The sequence below is a fragment of a genome, unplaced genomic scaffold (assembly GCF_019419815.1).
Source record: "Pyrus x bretschneideri cultivar Hongxiangsu unplaced genomic scaffold, Pyrus_bretschneideri_v1 Contig29, whole genome shotgun sequence".
Lineage (NCBI taxonomy): Eukaryota > Viridiplantae > Streptophyta > Magnoliopsida > Rosales > Rosaceae > Pyrus > Pyrus x bretschneideri.
Window position 1 is genome coordinate 3,575,369 of NW_025999601.1, and position 15,118 is coordinate 3,590,486.

General features: G+C 36.2%; 3 protein-coding genes across 3 annotated transcripts; 1 reads left to right on the plus strand and 2 right to left on the minus strand.

Moving 5' to 3' along the window:
- The first annotated feature begins 2,330 nt into the window (after positions 1 to 2,330).
- LOC125479499 (protein saal1) lies at positions 2,331 to 8,577 on the plus strand. Its single transcript, XM_048588893.1, has 11 exons — positions 2,331 to 2,548; positions 3,077 to 3,430; positions 3,893 to 3,958; positions 4,132 to 4,271; positions 4,850 to 4,976; positions 5,463 to 5,614; positions 5,930 to 6,065; positions 6,826 to 6,910; positions 7,022 to 7,260; positions 7,411 to 7,544; positions 8,044 to 8,577. Exons 1-11 carry the CDS (start codon positions 2,441 to 2,443, stop codon positions 8,081 to 8,083), a joined length of 1,581 nt encoding a protein of 526 aa, XP_048444850.1. The 5' UTR covers positions 2,331 to 2,440; the 3' UTR covers positions 8,084 to 8,577.
- On the minus strand, positions 8,413 to 9,784 carry LOC125479500 (recQ-mediated genome instability protein 2). The gene is made up of 4 exons (XM_048588894.1): positions 9,522 to 9,784; positions 9,339 to 9,450; positions 9,156 to 9,217; positions 8,413 to 8,785 (listed from the first exon to the last, which is right to left on the minus strand). Exons 1-4 carry the CDS (start codon positions 9,636 to 9,638, stop codon positions 8,678 to 8,680), a joined length of 399 nt encoding a protein of 132 aa, XP_048444851.1. The 5' UTR covers positions 9,639 to 9,784; the 3' UTR covers positions 8,413 to 8,677.
- Positions 9,785 to 10,680: 896 nt separating this feature from the next.
- On the minus strand, positions 10,681 to 14,309 carry LOC103929852 (GDSL esterase/lipase At5g22810). The gene is made up of 5 exons (XM_009339111.3): positions 13,973 to 14,309; positions 13,607 to 13,737; positions 13,246 to 13,485; positions 12,498 to 12,753; positions 10,681 to 11,132 (listed from the first exon to the last, which is right to left on the minus strand). Exons 1-5 carry the CDS (start codon positions 14,304 to 14,306, stop codon positions 10,939 to 10,941), a joined length of 1,155 nt encoding a protein of 384 aa, XP_009337386.2. The 5' UTR covers positions 14,307 to 14,309; the 3' UTR covers positions 10,681 to 10,938.
- Between the last annotated feature and the right edge of the window lie 809 nt (positions 14,310 to 15,118).

Below are 15,118 nucleotides of genomic sequence, written 5' to 3' on the forward strand. Positions count from 1 at the left end.
ACCGAGACCATAGGTGTAATAGATTGGCTACCTGACCCGTCCATCCTAACAAATATAATAACAATGCACATTAATGTATCACAACCACAGTTCAGCATATATCCAAATTTCAATACAATAAATCACTTATCCAATTCAAATGCAATAACGTATCCAATATGTTATTATATCCAAATTCCAATATAACTCTGCCTCTATGTCATGAAGGAAGGCTCATCCACAGTGAGGGTTTGAGGGATGAGAAATCGAGAGAGAGGGAGAGATTCGATAGTTGATAGGTCAGTCGAGAGAGAGGTGAGTCACTTGTGTGATGTGGGTGTGGCCAGATTTGAAGACGGAGAGAGATCGGCTAGGAGTGGAGGGAGGTGAGGTGAGGTCGAGTCGAGAGATGGAGAGAGAGTGACTGAGTTTCTAAGGGTTTGATTTGTATTCAATGGTTGAGATTAGATCTTAACCAAATCTGATGGCCGACGACCGTTACAATTCCAAATATATATTTAAAATTAAATAATTTTTTTTTTTTACTTTGGTTCGGTTCGGGATTACCAAACAAATGAAAATGTGAGACTGATTCTCGTATCGAAAGTTTGGGATCAGTTCAGTATTGGGTACCGAAATTTTCGAGATTTTCGGTTTGGTATTTTTTCGATTCGGTTTCGGAATTTTTTTTCTTTTCGATTTGGAATATTCGGTATATTTTTCCACCCCTAAAAACTAATATGAGAGTCCATGGATGAAAATTAAACATGGCACAAAGTTCATGACCTTTACTACTACGCGCCGTTTAAAATTTTATTGTTGCAATTGGCGTTAGATGTGGTTGGAAAAACTAATAAATGAATATTCAGCTTCTTTTATTATATTGAGATTCTTTTTTCTTTTGGACATAAGACTTTTCATTTTATTTTTTTTAATAAGAAATTAGACCATCTCTAATGTAAATAATTGAAAAGAGAAGTGATTTTTACACTTTTTTTAATCTCTTACACACCGTGTTTAATCTTGGTGGCTACTTATATGATTTATTCAATCCGACGATCATAAAGAAAGAGGGATATGTGAATTTTGAGTTGTGAGAAGTAAAAATAGTGTGCGAAAATCACTTCCCAACTAAAAATTAATTTACGACATATTTGATAATCATTTTATATCACATCCCCGCCCGGGGGGGGACCACTTCCCGGGCCCGCTCCACCACCGTAGCACGATATTGTCCGTTTTGGGCCCCGACCACGCCCTCACGGTTTTGTTTCTGGGAACTCACATGAGAACTTCCCGATGGGTCACCCATTCTGGGAATGCTCTCGCACGCTACTCACTTAACTTCGGAGTTCCCATGGAACCCGAAGCCAGTGAGCTCCTAAAGGGCCTCGTGCTAGGTAGGGATGAAAATATACATATAAGGATCACTCCCCTGGGCGATGTGGGATGTCACAATCCACCCCCCTTAGGGGCCCGACGTCCTCGTCGGCACACCACGGCCAGTGTTAGGTTCTGATACCAAATTATCACATCCCGGCCCGAGGGGACCACTTCCCGAGCCCACTCCACCACCGTAGCACGATATTGTCCGCTTTAGGCCCCGACCACGCCCTCACGGTTTTGTTTCTGGGAACTCACACGAGAACTTCCCGATGGGTCACCCATCCTAGGAATGCTCTCAAGCGCTACTCACTTAACTTCGGAGTTCCCATGGAACCCGAAGCTAGTGAGCTCCTAAAAGGTCTCGTGCTAGGTAGGGATGAGAATATACATATAAGGATCACTCCCCTGGGTGATGTGGGATGTTACATTTTATGTTTAACTTTTTTATTTTAGTTTATGGTTTTCATTATAAAGAGAAAATACCAATTTGACATAACCGTATTTTGAAAGATTCATTGTTAGAAGAACCCCAACTCTCACTACCCAATCATATACCATAATATGATTGTTCATGTTTAGGTTTGTGTGGCTGCCAACTCATCGTTCCCTTAACTAAATTGACTTCAATAGATTGCAACAATAATGCAATTAAATCATAATTTTCATAAAACATTATGAGTGATAAAAAATTAAATTAACTCATGAAAAATTATTTAGCACTAATTATATTCTTATTTACTTGTTAAGTAAATAGTTTTGAGTTCGAATATCGAAAAATTTAATACCAAATTTTATTGTAGTATTAAAAAAAATTATAAAAATTGAATTAAAAAACCATTGGATTTGGCTTTTACTTCATTCTCTTTTGTTTAAAGTTTGCGGAATATTTAACCGAAATAAATAAATAAGGAAAAAAGAAAAAAATTAGGAGAATACTTAACCGAAATAAATAAATAAATGTTTTATCACTCTAATTTGAAAACAGTAGAATGTGGTTTTCTTCTTCCCCAAAAAATTTGAAAACAGGGGGAAACCTAACCAGACAAACAGAAGGGCTCGTCTGAAGCTGGCGGTAATGGCGCTGGACTCCAATTCAATACCTCTACAGGACCAAGAAGAACAACAACCACAATTACAAGACCACAACGCAACCGCACACCACCCTTCTGCTCCCCCTGATGAGGTAAAATCACCGTTTAATCTCTCTCTCTTTGAATTTCAATGGTTCCGTACAAATTCGATGGGCCTCTGTGCGTTTTGGAGTTTTTGGGTTCTGGGTTTTGATTATTGTTCTTCGATTTGCGTTTTATTTGATTAGGAAGATAAAGTGGGGGAATTTGTGATGTGGGTATTAATCTGCTTTTCGATTTATTCACTGTTAAAACCTGTATGCTGCTTTAGATTTATGTTGGTTTTGATACGAAAACTAATTTGTTCTACTAAGTAGTAATGGAGGGCCAATTTGGAAATATTCTTTTTGGTTTTGTTTCAATGATCAATGATGGTAGCTTCCCTCACTCAGTGAATTCGGTTTTGGTATCGAAATTTTTGGCCGTGGCAAAGTGACATTTTCAGCTTATCTAGTACAATTGTGTATTTCATTGCATCTTGACTAAGTAGAAAATTTATGTTGGTGACAATTGACAACTGAAAAGCACACGCTGCCCAACATACTTGATGCTCAAACTTTTTTTCCATGCACGCATTGCAGCTGTTTGACATCTCAACAACAGTAGATCCTAGTTATGTGATCTCTCTGATACGGAGACTTCTACCAGCTAATGCAAACAATAAACACAATTCGTCGGGTTTTGAGGCCCTTGTGCAAGAATTAAATGCTGATTCCGTGGAAAAGCGTGAGCCCACTCCACCTGGAGACGTATCACCGCACTCATCAAAAGATGTATCTGAAAGCATGGACATTATTGACGATTTTCATAAAAATGCTCCGGAGGAAGGAGAAAACGTTGATTTATATGGTGTCCCAGTGGGAATAGAGGCTTGGGAAGAGTATGGTTGCATTTTATGGGATCTTGCTGCAAGTAAAACTCATGCAGAACTCATGGTGCTTGGGATTTTCTTCATCTCTTTGTTATTTTTTGCTCATTTTGATTTTGTTTGGATGTGTTATATTCTCATTTGTGATCATGTTATCCCCAATAATCATTGATTAAAAATTTAAAAGACAAGCATTGCAAATTTATAAACAGTAATATCTAACGTGATTTTATTTCTTTGCAAAACAGTCGTTATTGACATGACTTGATGGGTGATGGCATTTAACAATATAAAGCAATTTCTAGCTTATCATTTTTGATATGGCTTCAACTTGCTTGTCACCATGAACAATAGAACTACTTTTGGAAAAGAATATCATATGCAATGGCCACAATTTCGAGGTTTTAGAAATTATAAAAGATTGGTGCTGGATTTGTAGTTTTGATTTTTTCTACATTTCTGGTACTCTTTTCTTATTATGTATTTTCTTTTGTATTCGTGAGATAGACATATAAACTTATTTGTGCAGGTGCAAAACCTTGTACTTGAAGTGCTTTTAGCAAACCTTATGGTTTCACAATCTGTGCGTGCTACGGTTAGTCAATTTTGTCCTTTGCTATGACATCATTTTTGTTTTTAAGTCGAAAATTTTCCTTGCCCTCTATCTCTGTTTCCCTCCAACTTTCCTGGTGAAAACTAGTGTACGTGGTAACTTAGTAGTTTTCGAAGGTTCTCAGCGTGCGACTATATTCTCTTTTCTTATTCTAGGAAATCAGCCTTGGAATTATTGGAAACCTGGCCTGTCACGAACTTCCCATGAAAAAAATAGTTTCTACAAATGGATTAATTGGAATAATTGTGGATCAATTGTTTTCTGATGATGCTCAGTGTTTATGTGAAACCTGCAGGTAATATTTAAGTTTCATCTATGACTCCTATTTAATTTTTCTGGATTTGGTATTATCATATTTGGTGTTGACTTGTATATGATATTAAAGGTTATCCTTATTTCCTGTCCTATTATGCTTAATAGTCATTTTCTCAATTGCTTCTTGCATATTCCTGGCTTGGCAGGGAAATATATGACCTTGAAATTTGTTTCTGCTTCTGTTGTTATAAACCGCTTTCTGTGTGGTACATAAGGACAGTACGTACTCTATATTTCATATATCTCTAATGAATTATATGGAGCTTAATAATTCCTAATCATTTGCATTTAGCAAACAAGGGAAGTGGTGGTACATGTCTGTCTCTTATTTTATTACAGTTTTATAGATAGGACATTGTTGTGGTTATTATATCATGTATCTTTATTTCTTCATGGTGCTAATTTAAAAATGTTTTTCATGCCTTCAACGATACCAAGTGATTTTATAAACGATTTCACTGACCTTTTTATGCTTCTTGCCGTAACATGTACGAAGCGATTTTACAGATACCAAGGATTCATGCAGAGATTAATCTTACAATCATTATATTGACACAGGCTGTTAACTGTGGGTCTTCATAGTAGTGAACGTATTATTTGGGCCAAGGCATTGCAGTCCGAACACAATCTGAGCCGCATTCTATGGATTGCAGAAAATAGCTTAAATCTACAGCTTATAGAAAAGGTAGCAGATACCATTTAAGTTTTTGCTCAAATGAGGTTTGGTACCTCGTCACTTTTTCTTAGACTCATAAGTGAAAAATTTTTGCCCAAGTAAATCCTTTGGATGTTCTTGTTTATATAATTGTACCTTTTATCATGCATGTGGTGTTTATTGTTTTTTGATGGATGTATACCTTTACACTTCACCAATGAGTTACAATGGAATATGAAGTTGAAATGTGTTTGAACTCAGGAATTGGTACCGGATATAGGACCACTTGACTTGAAATAATCATATGGTGTGAAAACCCTACCTATATTTGATTTAAACTTTGATAATAGTTTTGGGATCCACACCTTGGATTATGCCTATTATTCTCTTTGTACTGATGCTTCAGAGGGTAAAGACTGGTAAAACATATCAATAAGTCACTTTTAAACTGCATTACCTCTATTTCCAGGTTGGAATGTTTGCGTTCGTTGTCTTACTGAATTTTTTTTTTAACAGAATGTTGAACTCTTGTTAGCCACCATTGAAAACTCGGACGAAGTTGTGCATATTCTCCTTCCACCTTTAATGAAGCTGGGAGTAGCAAGTCTACTCATAAATCTCTTGGATTTCGAAATGAGCAAATTAATGAGTGAAAGAGAACCTGAAAGGTTTGTAGATAATCCATCTGCAGCTGAAGTTTCCTTGTACATGTACCATGTACCATGTGTCAAATTGGTTCTGCGTTTATTTCATAAGCATTTTGATGTCTTCGTTTTGATTATGCCTTTTAATAGATTATGAAAAGGAGACAATTCTGTTACATTAGCTTTATTTAGGAAATAATATTGTTGATCATGGTTATTTCAGCCTGCAATTCTTTTACTGTGTAAAATTCTGCAATGTAAAACTTATTTGTAAGTCTGTCGCCTAAAAATGTACTTGTAATCTCATTCTGATATATGCTCATTTTTGTACAATTCCAGGTACCCAATTCTTGATGTAATCCTCCGTTCCATTGAAGCTCTCTCAGTTATTGATGGTCATTCCCAACACATCTGTTCAAACAAGAAACTTTTTCAGCTAGCTTGTGACCTAGTCAAACTCCCTGATAAAGTTGAGGTACCTATTATCTATCTTAGATATTATGAAGTACGAATCATAGGTATACTTTATAATTTCCATGTTTATGAAGTTGTTGGTTTTGCTGTTTCGTTCACTGCTTCCAGCTGATGGTCTGGCATTTGGGTAATTTGCTGAAAGTTAACACCAATCAACTATTCACCACAGAGAATTGACATTCTTACTTTTCTTAGAAGTTTCAGGAACAATCTGTTCTTTCTATCAAAAAAAATCTAGAGGCTAACCTAAGGATCGTGTACATCAGTTTATAATCTTTGCAATTGGATCTTTGACGAAATAAGGATTTTAGTAATTTTTCTATGAAAAAAAGCCTTCCATTCAATGGTAATATGAGAAAATGAGGACCTTGAAAAGAAAGGAAATGATATTGTATACATTCTTATGACTTAGAAACAACTGAATCTACTGACACCATCTAAATAACTTTACATCAACTGAATTACCCAATAGATATATGGATATTAGTTCTGCTGAAGTATAGTGAAGTTGATCATAAGTAACAATCGAGGCTACTAATTTGTGGAGGGAAGGCAGCTGTGACATTTCAAACTGCAGTTATCAAATGTTGTTGAACCGAACAAATAAACAAAAGGAAAGGACAAACTATATTACATTCTGCAACAAAAACAAGCTAGGTCGTTGCAGTCTTTATACTATTTTCCTTCTAATTTGCCATTTGTTATATTGCACCAAAATTTGTGGCGATTGACTCCTACTTACAATTTTTTTTTGTTTTTAGGTGTCAAATTCTTGTGTTACAGCTGCAATTCTAATTGCGAACATTCTTTCAGATGAATCTACTCTAGCATTGGAGATAGCGGAGGGTAAACTGTTTATGTTTCCTTCACTTGTTTATTCCTTCCAAGATTTACTATCATGTGCTTTTGGTTTAATATCACGGCACGACATGGAAGTGACACTTCGTATCCATCCAGATTTGCCTTTCTTACAGGGTTTGCTTGATTTATTTCCCTTTTCTTCGGACGATTTGGAAGCAAGGAGTGCACTCTGGAACATCATTGCAAGGTTAATGGTTCGAGTTAAGGAAAAGGAAATGAGCCCGTCAGTTCTCCAGCAGTATGTTTTGGTTCTAGTCAACAAATCTGATGCGATTGAAGATGATCTTCTCGACTTTCAATTAGGCGACTTACAGTCAAAAGCTAGAACTACAGCTGTATCCTCTTCTGCCAATTTGTTAACTTACAATAACTATGCAATTAAGTCGATAGTAGAACCTTAAGTTCTTGTTATAGGTGATGTTTATATTGTTTCACGTACCAAGTTCCATGTCTTGCAATATATTTTTCCTTCACTTTTGCTACAGCTTAGAAGGATCGTCAGTATTTTAAATCAATGGACTACTTCAAAGGATTATGCCAAGGATAATGACACGATGGACGAACATGCGGATGATTTAAGTGTTGATAGATTGCTGGACTGCTGTCGCAAGCATTCTGAGTAAGTTTGTTCCACAGTTCTTGGTTGTTACCCATAGTTATTAAATGCTTTTAAGAGTCTTCAAAGATCATCTTGTTTCAAAAAGGTTTTAGTTTTCCAATTTTTGGGTACATCTAAATAGTCTTTTTCTCGTTTAAGTTTTGCATCATTCTCTTTATATCTCAATTTCAAAACAAAATTATAACCTTCATTTATTTTCTTGGGCTCGGCAGCGCCTACCCTTTGTCGTTGTCTTGTTGTCAACTTGTCATAGTGTTTTGGGATTCCTTATAATTTCTTATCATTATAAGTGAAAGATGATATACCCCACTTAGTGGGAAAAGACTTTGTTGTTGTATAAGTGAAAGATAATTTCTTGGATTGACACTCAGGTGTCATGTGTGCTTAGATGGCAAGAATACCGGAAGATAGTAAAAACTGTTGTTATCTGTATCTGACTTTAGTGCTTACTTTCCTTTTGGATTTATGGAAGAACGTCATTACTTTGTATTACTTTCAGGCATGAACCGTCTACAGTTTCTCAGGGTACGGAAGAATAGAGTCACGGCAGCAACAGAATCACCGGGAGGAACATAATCTGTTTGGATCTCCAACAGGAAAGGAATATAAGTTGTAAGAACGAGATTTCCAGAAACCGAAACTACATCTCAAACACCGAAGTGGATATTTGCATATTAGAAAACCTGCTTAATGCAACTCGAATAATGTTTTGCTGAGGCAAGGAAAGTCAGGACAGATGGTTGCACTGTCAATGTTCCTGAAACTGAACAGAGGTACCTAACATAGGAGAGGATAACATACACGATCTGCCCAATTTGCATCAATGCTGGATGATCTTTGTATTGCTGAAACTGTGTGAGCCGATAGATAAAAGAATCATGCAAGTACATTGGTGTATGGCTGCTGATTATGTTTGATACAAGAATGAAGCTTACAAATTCCATGTACTAGTAACTTGAGCATGCTTGACATAATACATGTGCACTATCAATCGTTCTTAGACATAATACATGTGCGCTTTCAAACGTTCATACTTTTGATGCAGGTAAGCAAGGGATTTTCAAATGTCGAGCACAACTGGTAGGAATTGCTTCAAGGAAACTGTTGTACGTAGTTTGGTTTCCATCTCTCTCTCACCCTTCCATTAAGCGCCGATAGAAAAGATTGTATGCCTCCATAACTTCGAGGTACCACATTGCCTCTCGATCATGGGAATCCGAAAGATCAACCATCTTGTGTACCTGATATTCAGTCACAAACGCAACTTAAATTTCAGTGTTAACCGTTGCTAAATCTGTTCATGTAAACAGTAGATTACCGGAAAAATTCTTCTATCACTGGTTCAGATGACAAATCACAACAAAGTATGGTTTCCTACATCCGAATTTAAGTAGCGTTACATATATTATATTTGCTAGTCATCTCGGTCAGATATGTGTTGATGGGTCTAGGTCATACAATGTGAGTAACAAAATTTGTGTATTTGATTTTATTTTCGAGAAGAAAACTAAGATACCTTAGGTTATGGGTCACACAATGCGATTAATATTTTTTTATTATTACAAGCGATATTACTATGCTAAATTACGTTAATGTGAGTAATAATTTTACCTGGATCATTGGCGGCTCATTCTTACGTAGCGTGTACCGTCCAACAGTCATTACATACATTCCTGCATCACTTACAAGTTACAACGAACGAGAGATTGAATAAATTAATGAATAATAAAAGAAAAAGACGCTAAAATGCGCTTAAGGAAGAAGCGAGGATGCTAATGTGTGCGGGGGTGATACCGATTTTCCAAGTGCAGTGGCGCAATTCGGGTCTGAGGGAGAGCTCGATGACTCCGGTTCCGTCGTCGAGGAGCAAGCGCTCTCCGTCGTCGAAGACATGGACCAGAATGCCCTGCGAGTGGTCAGTCGGTGTTAATTGAGAGGAGGAGGAAGGGAGAGGGGTATTTTGGGAAGATTTGAGACCTGTAACCAGGCGCGTTGGAAGGCGATGCCGTGGAGTTCCATGGCGTTCTTGGTGTCTTCGGTCGCGTCTTTCAGTTGGACGCACAGCAGCTTCAGTGCTGCTAGGTTGTAGTCCATCTCTCTCTCTCTCTCTCTCTCTCTCTCTCTCTCTCTACTAAACGCAACCTCGTCTGACTTCTGCTAGTGCGTTTTGGACCGTCTTAGGAAAAAATGAGAGGCAAATTCAATTTGTTTGAGAATGGAGAGCCAAAGTCAAATTGTCGCATTTTCAGTTTCCAATAATAAAGGCAATAACGGTGTCGTTCAAAGCGATGGATATGGAGAGATTGCTATATGGGAACTATTTTAACGAAGATTGTTTATTGTATCTGGAACACGGTGTATCATAAAACAAGTGGCTGAATGTTTGGAAAATTAAAAATTAAAAAAAATTATTCACTTGTATTATGACACGTGGTGTATTGGGTTATGTTTCAGTATCATAAACAAATCTAAATATTTTAAGGATAGTGATATCCACACATATCTTTTTTACCTCTTAAACATCTCATGTTAATTTCTGTCATTTATCTTCTTTAATTTATTCAATCTGAAGGCCGAAAATTGAAAATATAAATTAAAAATGATGTCTGAGAGATAAAAAGAGATATGTAGATCGCATCACCCTATTTTAATTTGTTTGTTCACATAAACTATAGAGGCAACTAAATGCATTTGTGTGCTATTTTTTGTGTAATATGTGATTTTACTAAATACATTTGTGCGATTTTTATCTGTTTGGTAATCTAATCTAATGTTAGTTTCTGTTAGTACTTCATCAAAGACGATAGTTGAGTACACGAACTCATTTTATAAAATGTTTTAAATTAGTGATTTGGCTACAAAATTTATATGTTATACAATTACATATATTCACATGAATTATATCCAACCGTTAAATGATGATTGTTTTAAATACATGTAAGTATTGTAGTTATGCATTAAATTAGGATGTGACCTTTGGAATGTGGGGTACTTTGATCTAATTATTATTATTTTCTTTAATTTTATGATTTTGGCTTCTAGCTAATGTGTCATGTACATGTCTTTTTATGTTAAATTAATAGAAGGATCCTTTATTTAACCAGATGTAGCAAAATATAGATAAATGCACTAGACCTAAACATAAAAACTTAATTAATTTTTTATTTCAACTCAATAAACACAATTCATAATTTGTTCTACTAAACTTACATGAGTGGAGTTTCTAGAACTTTATCTTCTAATTGATAATTTTTTTCTCTCACGATAATTTAAAAGAAGCACACCAGCTATCAAATTAACAAGAATACAAGCAACCAAATGCACCAGCCCAGCACTTATTTTAATTTTATAATTAAACAAGAAAAACAATGATTAAGTGCATAATTTAATTTAATTAGGAGATGAGGGAGAGGCCACTGCTGAGCAAATCATTGGCCAAAATTTGGTTTGCAGCCTCAGAAGGATGAAAGCCATCCCAAAAGACATACTCAGACGCATTGGCGCAGGTCCCTACTGAGTCTGCATTGCACAGTATTGCTGTTTCTACCAGCCCTGTTCCACAACAAGCCCTCCTTGCCTCCGCAAACCCTGTCAATATCAGTCACTAGTAAGGGCGACAAGTCGTGTCGATGGGTCGTGTTCGTCTCATTACTGTCAACCCAATTTTGTGTTCGAAATTTCGAATTGATCCATTTATATTGTATCTTATGGGCCCAACAAGAAAAACTAACCAAGAACTATCCGTGGCATTATACTATTAAGTATAAAGTCATGTGGTAAGAGAAATAAATATACTATGTGTTTCATGTGAGTTTCTCTCTCTGGCAAAAAATAATGAGGTAGATGTATGCAAAAGTATAATTATCATCCCAATCCATGTGTCAAATGATAATAATCATATGTCTTATAGTTTTGGCAGTTGTTTTGCATCCGGACTGTCTCCTATATCATCAACGCCATACGATAATACATTAGTGGTGCAATCTGCACATCCAATTTTACTTTTTACACACATTTCTTAATTTTTGACAGTCGAATAAAATCAACTAAAGAAGACCAAAGAATAAAAATTAACATGAAGTATGTGAGAGATAAAAAAAAAAATGTGTGAACAGCACCACCCTAAAATATAACACATCTGCCACAATACTTTCATTAGACATCAATTGATGTGGCAAATTATATAATGATGTTCTTCTAGAAATAATTGAGGTTAATTAAAAATAGGCTTTTTAACCAAAATAGTCTCTGAGATTTACATAACTCCTCACTTTAGTCCCTAAGATTTGAAATCGATAGAATTGGTTCCTGAGTTTTTTCACAATCAATCATTTTGATCATTCCGTGAAAAATCTCCATAAAAGAAGGATGAAATGACAAAGATACCCTCAATTTTTGTCAAATCATTTCGGCCTATTAGTTATTGAGGGTAATTTTGTTATTTTGATCTTTATTTAGTATAATTTTTCACCGAGGGACCAAAAAGATTGATGATGGACAATCTCATGGACCATTTCTATTGATTTCAAATCTCAGGGATCAAAGTGAGGGATTAGGCAAATTTGAAGGACTATTATAGCTAAAAAAAACCTTAAAAATGTAACTACTTTATCTTACTACTTTAGTTCGTCATCATCTTAGTAGTATTTTTCACTTTCAATGCTACAAATGCAGGGCCTGGCTCTGAGGAAAGCCGAACGAGGCGGTCACCTAGGGCACCACATTGAAGGTAGCCCCCACATTGTTTAGTATATATAGTACTAAAATTTATTCTTATCGCCCATGCTAGCACATTGTGTGTTAAGCTGCAAAGGTCGTCCCTAGATCGATTTTGAAAGAAAAGTCAAATTTTATCGTTTCTGTCCCCTCGATTTACTTTAAGAAGTTTTGTTTAAGCTAATTTTGGTGCATGGCTAACTTTAAACCAAATAAAGGCTCTTCTTCTTCACGTACCATTTTCGGCAGGCTTTGTGACAAGGTCATGGAGCGGTTGGTAGATATCTAAGACGACCAACTTGAGACCAGAGAGGCCATTTTGCAAGCTCTGAGATGTGGCGTTGAGCTTGTTATTGAATGAGATTGCATTATTGTTGAGTTTATCCACGCACTCATTGCTGTGCGACCCAAATATAGTGATGGCCGCCGGCAGGCATCCAAGTGGCGGCAATGTGGTCACTCCGATTCTCCTTGCTCCCAATGCATACAGATGCTGTAACAAACCATTTTCATTAGTTTCTTGATGGTTAGGGTTTACAGTAATTGTCACCATTTTTAGTTACTATACTTCATAAGATAATTGAAGGACAAACGACAATATTTCTCTTGTAGTTTGAATTCGATTTCAATTTGGTCATAATTATATTTTCAATTAAGGGCAGAGCGAGAAATTTTCAATGGAGTTGTGCTTAGATCTCTTAGTAGACTATTATATGCGATTTTAGTCTACTAAGAGGTCTCACGGTAGCCTTGTCTCTAGCTACACCGCCATTGGTTTCAATTGTTTCCCCTTAGAAATAGTCCAGTCTAAGACAATGAAGGGTAAGAAACAAGGCTTTAGTTTGCTATTGGCTTGAATTGGGTCCAAATTGAAATCTGTTAACTTAAGAGATTTTTCTCTAATTTTCACTATTAGGAGAGGTCCAATTTCGAATCTCCTCTTCCGTTCTTTAATCAAAAGGTATGGAGAGGAATTGTGATCTACCTGAATGAATGTTGCATAAGATTGCATGAGAATGTCAGAGAACTGGTTGGGCGTATAGACCTTGTAAAGAAGAGGATCAATGTAGTAGTTCTGAAGAAAGTCACTGCTCCCAGCACCAACAAGGTAGATTGCATCAGATATTATTGAAGTAAAATTGGCTTTATTTCCTGCTGCAATTCGCACCACCTTGTTTTGGTATTCCTTGTAGTACTTCAGCTGCTGATTTAGTGAAATTGCATTCTGCATGTAAACACCAAGATTTACACACGAAAAATTAAAAAATCATACTACAATGTTCATGTGTGAGAAATTACAGAGATCTTCTAGCTAGTTAAAATTGCAATTGTTAATTTCTTTTTACATATAATTTTGCTGTATACTCATAATAGCCAGAACCAGCTGAGCCAAAATTGGCACCAATCAAGAGGTTTTTTCCATTGGCTTCTTTGCTAAGATAAGCTGGAGGGTAAGAAGTAAATCCAAGGTTTTCAGCTGCAGTCAAAGAAAACAAAACAAGAAAGAAAAAAAAAAGCCAATTAGTGGACTAAAAAAATATTGTCTAAAAATGAGACTTGAGAAATGCATGGCGATTCTAAGATATAACTAGTTCCAGATGCAAGTTAGGCTAGTTAGTGAGTTGGTCAACGAATGCAATGTACCAATTCCCTTGCACCTAAGTTTGAATCTTTCTTTCTGTAAATTAGAGCAGATTAGAATATAAAAATACCAGTGAAGTCTGAAGCAAGCTTTCCATTGCAGAACCTCCCAGTTGGCTTGTGATTGACAAAGTCTCTTCCATAAGGAGGGAAGTTGGCTTTGATCAGGGTGTAGAGGTGGTTGTTGTTACCAGCATCCACAACTGAGTCCCCAAATACGAACATTGCAGGAACCAAAGGCTGCCCATTTGCCTGCAGAGAAAGTGCTATAATCACAAGAAGAAAACAAACTAATGATCCCATTTTCTCTCTCGTCAGAAGTGGGATGGTGGATTTATGAAGAGCTTTGAAACAAATATATACACACACACAGAGACACACACACACACACATACATACATACATACATACATACATACATACATATATTGTTATTATTATTATTACAGTGGAATGCTTAACATTGGAGTGTGAATTTGCTCATGGGTTATGAGTTGAGCAATTTAGAAGTGCTAAACAGACTACCTAATTGGGGATATCAACCACCAATATATTTAATTGGGGAAAAGGAAAAACCAAACTCACCCTCTTGACATTGTAACAGATACACAACTTTTTAGGGGTAAAAAGGTCTTTTGACTCCAAAATCCATGCATGTTATCCATGTATAGGACTACCCAAAATCAATTTAACTGCAGAATAAAGGGGTGGTTCGTGGAGTGTCTTAATGAAGTGTGTTCTTTGAGCTGTCATAGCTTCTAATACACATTGGCATGCAGCTGAATTATACAGACATACATACAGCTGCAAACCAGTTGCAGGCCATTTCTTTTGTTCTTTCAGTTTTGTATTGTGTGCCATATTACCAATTTCAATGGCAGTTCTTCAATCACTTTCAAACCCCCATTGTCGAATTCAATCGTCTTTGAACTTTACAACATCTGAATCACACAGCTTTTCAGACTCAGCGTTTACTGGCACCTGTCGTAGCTATAATTTTTGTTCTTTTTAAATTCAGTTTGGAAGCCAATTTGGTCTTTGTTAATTGTTACATGCGGCAATATTTTCAATGTGGACAAGGATGTTATTTTACTTAGAGAGGTTATATTCACACTCCAAATTACTTCTCTCACATCCTTTTAATTTTTTAATATTTTTCTATCAAGTGTTAGTGGTGTGTAGAAAATATTAAAAAATTAAAAATATGTGGAAGAAGT

Bases quoted from the DNA above. Each gene is read 5' to 3' on its own strand.
- LOC125479499 (XM_048588893.1), top strand. From the start codon at position 2,441: ATGGCGCTGGACTCCAATTCAATACCTCTACAGGACCAAGAAGAACAA. The intron at 6,911-7,021 runs GTAAACTGTTTA...GTATCCATCCAG, and splicing joins AGCATTGGAGATAGCGGAGG to ATTTGCCTTTCTTACAGGGT. The intron at 7,261-7,410 runs GTATCCTCTTCT...CTTTTGCTACAG, and splicing joins CAAAAGCTAGAACTACAGCT to CTTAGAAGGATCGTCAGTAT.
- LOC125479500 (XM_048588894.1), bottom strand. From the start codon at position 9,638: ATGGACTACAACCTAGCAGCACTGAAGCTGCTGTGCGTCCAACTGAAA. The intron at 9,451-9,521 runs GTCTCAAATCTT...GACCACTCGCAG, and splicing joins TCCAACGCGCCTGGTTACAG to GGCATTCTGGTCCATGTCTT. The intron at 9,218-9,338 runs GTATCACCCCCG...TAAGTGATGCAG, and splicing joins CCACTGCACTTGGAAAATCG to GAATGTATGTAATGACTGTT.
- LOC103929852 (XM_009339111.3), bottom strand. From the start codon at position 14,306: ATGTATGTATGTATGTGTGTGTGTGTGTGTCTCTGTGTGTGTGTATAT. The intron at 13,486-13,606 runs GTAAAAAGAAAT...GTTTACATGCAG, and splicing joins AGTATACAGCAAAATTATAT to AATGCAATTTCACTAAATCA. The intron at 12,754-13,245 runs GTAGATCACAAT...GGTTTGTTACAG, and splicing joins CTTATGCAACATTCATTCAG to CATCTGTATGCATTGGGAGC.